The sequence below is a fragment of the Bison bison genome, unplaced genomic scaffold, assembly GCF_000754665.1.
Source record: "Bison bison bison isolate TAMUID 2011002044 unplaced genomic scaffold, Bison_UMD1.0 scf7180017864491, whole genome shotgun sequence".
Classification (NCBI taxonomy): domain Eukaryota; kingdom Metazoa; phylum Chordata; class Mammalia; order Artiodactyla; family Bovidae; genus Bison; species Bison bison.
This window is the reverse complement of record NW_011495050.1, coordinates 22,412,862-22,417,159: the sequence shown is the minus strand read 5'-3', so window position 1 is coordinate 22,417,159 and position 4,298 is coordinate 22,412,862. Positions and strand designations below refer to the sequence as shown.

The following is a 4,298-nucleotide window of genomic DNA, read 5'->3' as shown; positions in this document are numbered from 1 at the left end:
CATTTCCGACATGCTGTTCTTTATGGCTTTATTAAAAGCTGCTCTAAGCTGTGTAGTTTGTATTTGGACCCATCATAAGTCTCCTTAAATCCGTTCTCTTGGATGACACTAATAAAGAGAAGGTTTGTTGGACATTTCCAAGCATTTGAACATTGTCCGCATGCACTTCATGACAAGAGGCAGGGCTTCTGCTTATTAAGTGAAACTTGTGAATTGGTTTTCATTTCTGTTTTCCTTCGCTGAATGGTTTTCCAACAGTAGATGTTCAAGTGACTGTTATGCAGAACAGCATCAGTTAAGTTAAGTGGACATCTGCCTAATACTGCCAAGATTTTAGCAGGTTAAAGAAGTGAAATTAATTAGTCTAGCTGGTTTTGGCTTCAGCGCTCCATTTTGTTACGAATCATTTGGAATGGATCCTTTGGAGAATACTCAGACCATACCACCTGTGACTGTAATTGGTGCCTATAATTTGCCTGTCTGCCCACCTAGATTGTAATCTTCTCAAAGGCAGATTGCCCTTCAACACTAGTCTCACTCTCTCTGATGTTCCTAGCACTCTAGTATGCTGCATGGTGCTTATGAAATGCTAAGTATATGTCCGTTTGAGAGGATGAACAAGATTATGCTAAAGAATTACATACATCACTGCCTACATATTGAAATAATGATATTAGTTTGAGATGTGAAAAGCCAAATGCATATGAAATGGTGAAAAATTCTTATTATAGTGGGTTTCCCTGTAACTAGCACATGGCCTGCTGCACAACAGGCCCTCATAAATGTTTATTAATTTAATCCACTAAACTGTGTCAAGTAACTGTGCTCACCATATCTGCTATTCTCATTAACATATGAACTTGAGTCCCAGGAGAATTCATCAACATTCATAAAGCTCAAATAAGTAGGAATGATAAATTATCATATAATGCCATCATGCTTCTTTATCTATATTAAACCTTTTTTTCCTTCAGGAGATTTTAGTGTGTGGCCATTCCTTGGAAGTGAATATAACCACAAACCTGGACTTCTTCCTAAGTGTGGCTCAAGTTCAACTCTTACATCAGTTAATAGTAGCAAATATGACTGGCCTGGAACCATCAAACAAAGCCACAGAGGTAACTCTTACCTGATTTTGATTAGGCTTACTGCATTTGTGCCAACTTTACATTGATAATAGAAAAAACAATAATTAAATGCTTTCTGCTAATTATTCTATATTTAAGTTTATTCAAAATATGTATATAAATCATTTTGGATTGGTGTTGTTTATTTTTGAAATTTGCTTGTTCTCTTTTCCCATAATTCATATGCACCTTTGCAGAATTGCTGTGGCCCAGGCCCAGAAAAGTCACTGTTAAAAGCATGATTTTATTGCCCTGCTGCAGTTTTTAAAGAACAGTGCACAAAACCTGGTGTAGCTTTCCCTTACTCAGATCCATTACAGGGATGGGGCCCCTTTTGGAAATGAACTTTGTAAGAGTACAGTGGGAATAGCTTCAAAAAATAGCTTCTAAAGCATTTGTTTCCCATGCTGAGTGAAGAATGGACATAATCAAAAAACTTGAATGCCTGCCTAGAAGTTTAATTTTGATCCAGTGTTCATTGGAAGCCTGCATTGTAACCACAAAGCATGTCAACATGAAACAAAGAAAGCTGCTTGTTAGATGCTTCTCAAGATACTGTTTCTTTGCTTTTTGTTTCCCTACTGCTATAATCACATCTGTACTTACAGTAATTATTTTATAAAATCTGTAATGAAGAACCTGTTTATCTATGAAAATGGCATTGCTTATATTTTTGTCATGAGTTAGACGCAGAAGTCTCTTAAGTGTTGTTTATTAAGAAGGAAGGGAAGGAGGAGGTGTTCCCTGAGAGCCTCTTGATACTAAGCAAGTGTGCCAGGTATTTTCATGTAAGTTAACTTGTGTATCTTCAAGCATGTTATTAACAACCACTCTGTGAACCAGATGTGAGCATTATCACCACCTTACAGATTAAGACATTGGGGCTCAGAGACAGTAAGGGACCTGCCTGACAGCATACACACATCACTAAAAAATGGTGAATCAGAGTATTTAAATCTTTCAAGTCAGTGCTTTTTTCATTCTACCACAGTTGCTGTACTATATCTGTTACATTAGTCTCAATCACCTTTTTAAGAAATTATTTAAAAATGATAAAAGCTGTTATCTTTCATAAAGATTCTCTTAACTGCATCATCTTTTACCACCCATGATTTGTTTGCTCAGTATCTTTTAAAAGGACTATAAAGCTATATACTCTTCAAAATATTGACTTTTTCCCCCAATATATTTTAGACAATACATAAGAATATAAATATATGATATGAAACTAAGCAGAGCAAAAAATTTTCCCCATGGCATTTTCAATGAAATCCTTGAAGCAACTTAGGTTGGAAACAAACTGTTATATTATTTGTGCCAATTTTATGAACCTTTCATGTGACAGAATCTGTCATGTGAAATCTAACTCATGGATTTCTGATGTGTTTTAGGAATTTATAGAACTTAGCAATTGGTTGCTAACTATTTACCTACTTATTTCTAAAATCTATTGGTAGGATCTGATTTTAGTAAATAAGGCCCACTCAGAGTTAGATTACTAACAACTCTTTCCTGAATGTCAAGTCTTTTCTCACAGTTCCATAAACAAGCTAGGATTGGTTTTGCTGTTTTAAAAATATGTCTGTGGCCCTTTATGCCTTCTTGGAGATGATGTTACAAAAGTACAGACAGTATACTGAAATACAGTATAAGCAGTGCACTGCAAAATGATTAGTATGGTAAAATTTATTTTATGTGTGTTCTACCACAATTGGAAAAAAAAGAAGTACAAACTCCAATGAGGGAAGACAGTTCGTTCCTTTCCACCGCCTCAGTAAGGTATGTCTGTGAAATTTCATTATTAAAAAAAATATCTTCCATGAACTAGAATATTTTTCTATTCATAAATGAGTAACACAACTCATATCTGATACATAAAGATATTGTAAAGAATTGGTATAATTTCTTCTTTAAATATCTGATAGAATTCACCAGTGACCCATCTAGACCTGAAGCTTTCTATTTTTGAAGTTGATTAATTATGGATTCAACTTCTTTTAATACTTGTAGGCCTATTCAGATCCTCTGTTGCTTCTTATATGAGTTTTGTTAGAGTCTGTCTTTCAAGGAGTTGGTTTGTTTCCTTCAAATGGTATGGGCTGGACATAGTATTTCTTTATTATTCTTTCAGTTTATGTAGGAGCTGTAGTTATGTCCCCTCTTGCATATCTGATGTTAGTAATTTGATTCCTGTCTTTGGGTTTTTTGTTTGTTTTTTAGTTTTTGGTTTTTTGGTTAGCCTGGCTTAGAGGGTTGTCAACTTTACTGATCTTTTTAAAGAATCAACTCTTGGTTTTATTTATTTTCATTTTTGGATTTCCTGTTTTCAATTTCATTGATTTCTGCTCTCATTATTATTTTCTTTTCCCTGCTTACTTTTAATGGTGTTAATATTTTCAAAAAATGTTTTACAAGGTTTCACTTGAAACATTAGTTTTAAAAACTATTCAGGAGCATGAAAAGGTGACTTTGTTCCTAGAGGAAACATATCTACAGTATAAACAAAGAGGAAGAAAGATGGATAGGTCTTTGAAAATCGAAAGGAAAACAGTGAACCAATCTAAGGATTATTGCTAGAACCAAGATTTAATATTATGTTTACTTATACAACTAACATATAATAAAACTTTCAGTTCGGTTCAGTCGCTCAGTCATGTCCATCTCTTGTGACCCCATGAATTGCAGCACGCCAGGCCTCCTTGTCCATCACCAGCTCCCGGGGTTCACTCAAACTCACATCCATCGAGTTGGTGATGCCATCTAGCCATCTCATCCTCTGTCTTCCCCTTCTCCTCCTGCCCCCAATCCCTCCCAGCATCAGGGTCTTTTCCAATCAGTCAGCTCTTCGCATGAGGTGGCCAAAGTACTAGAGTTTCAGCTTTAGCATCATTCCTTCCAAAGAACACCCAGGGCCAATCTCCTTTAGAATGGACTGGTTGGATCTCCTTGCAGTCCAAGGGACTCTCAAGAGTCTTCTCCAACACCACAGTTCAAAAACATCAATTCTTCGGTGCTCAGCTTTCTTCACAGTCCAAATCTCACATCCATACATGACCACAGGAAAAACCATAGCCTTGACTAGACGGACCTTTGTTGGCAAAGTAATGTCTCTGTTTTTTAATATGCTGTCTAGGTTGGTCATAACTTTCCTTCCAAGGAGTAAGCGTCTTT

At 35.9% G+C, this 4,298-nt stretch overlaps 1 protein-coding gene across 7 annotated transcripts in view; it reads left to right on the top strand.

Annotated features, from left to right (window-relative positions):
* VPS13B (vacuolar protein sorting 13 homolog B (yeast)) overlaps window positions 1-4,298 on the top strand; it is an 805,833-nt gene that overhangs the window by 512,288 nt on the left and 289,247 nt on the right. For all 7 annotated transcript variants that reach the window (XM_010863525.1, XM_010863528.1, XM_010863522.1 and 4 more), the window contains exon 33: window positions 975-1,118. In XM_010863525.1, coding sequence (XP_010861827.1) covers window positions 975-1,118 — 144 coding nt within the window. The remainder of the gene's footprint in view (window positions 1-974; window positions 1,119-4,298) is intronic.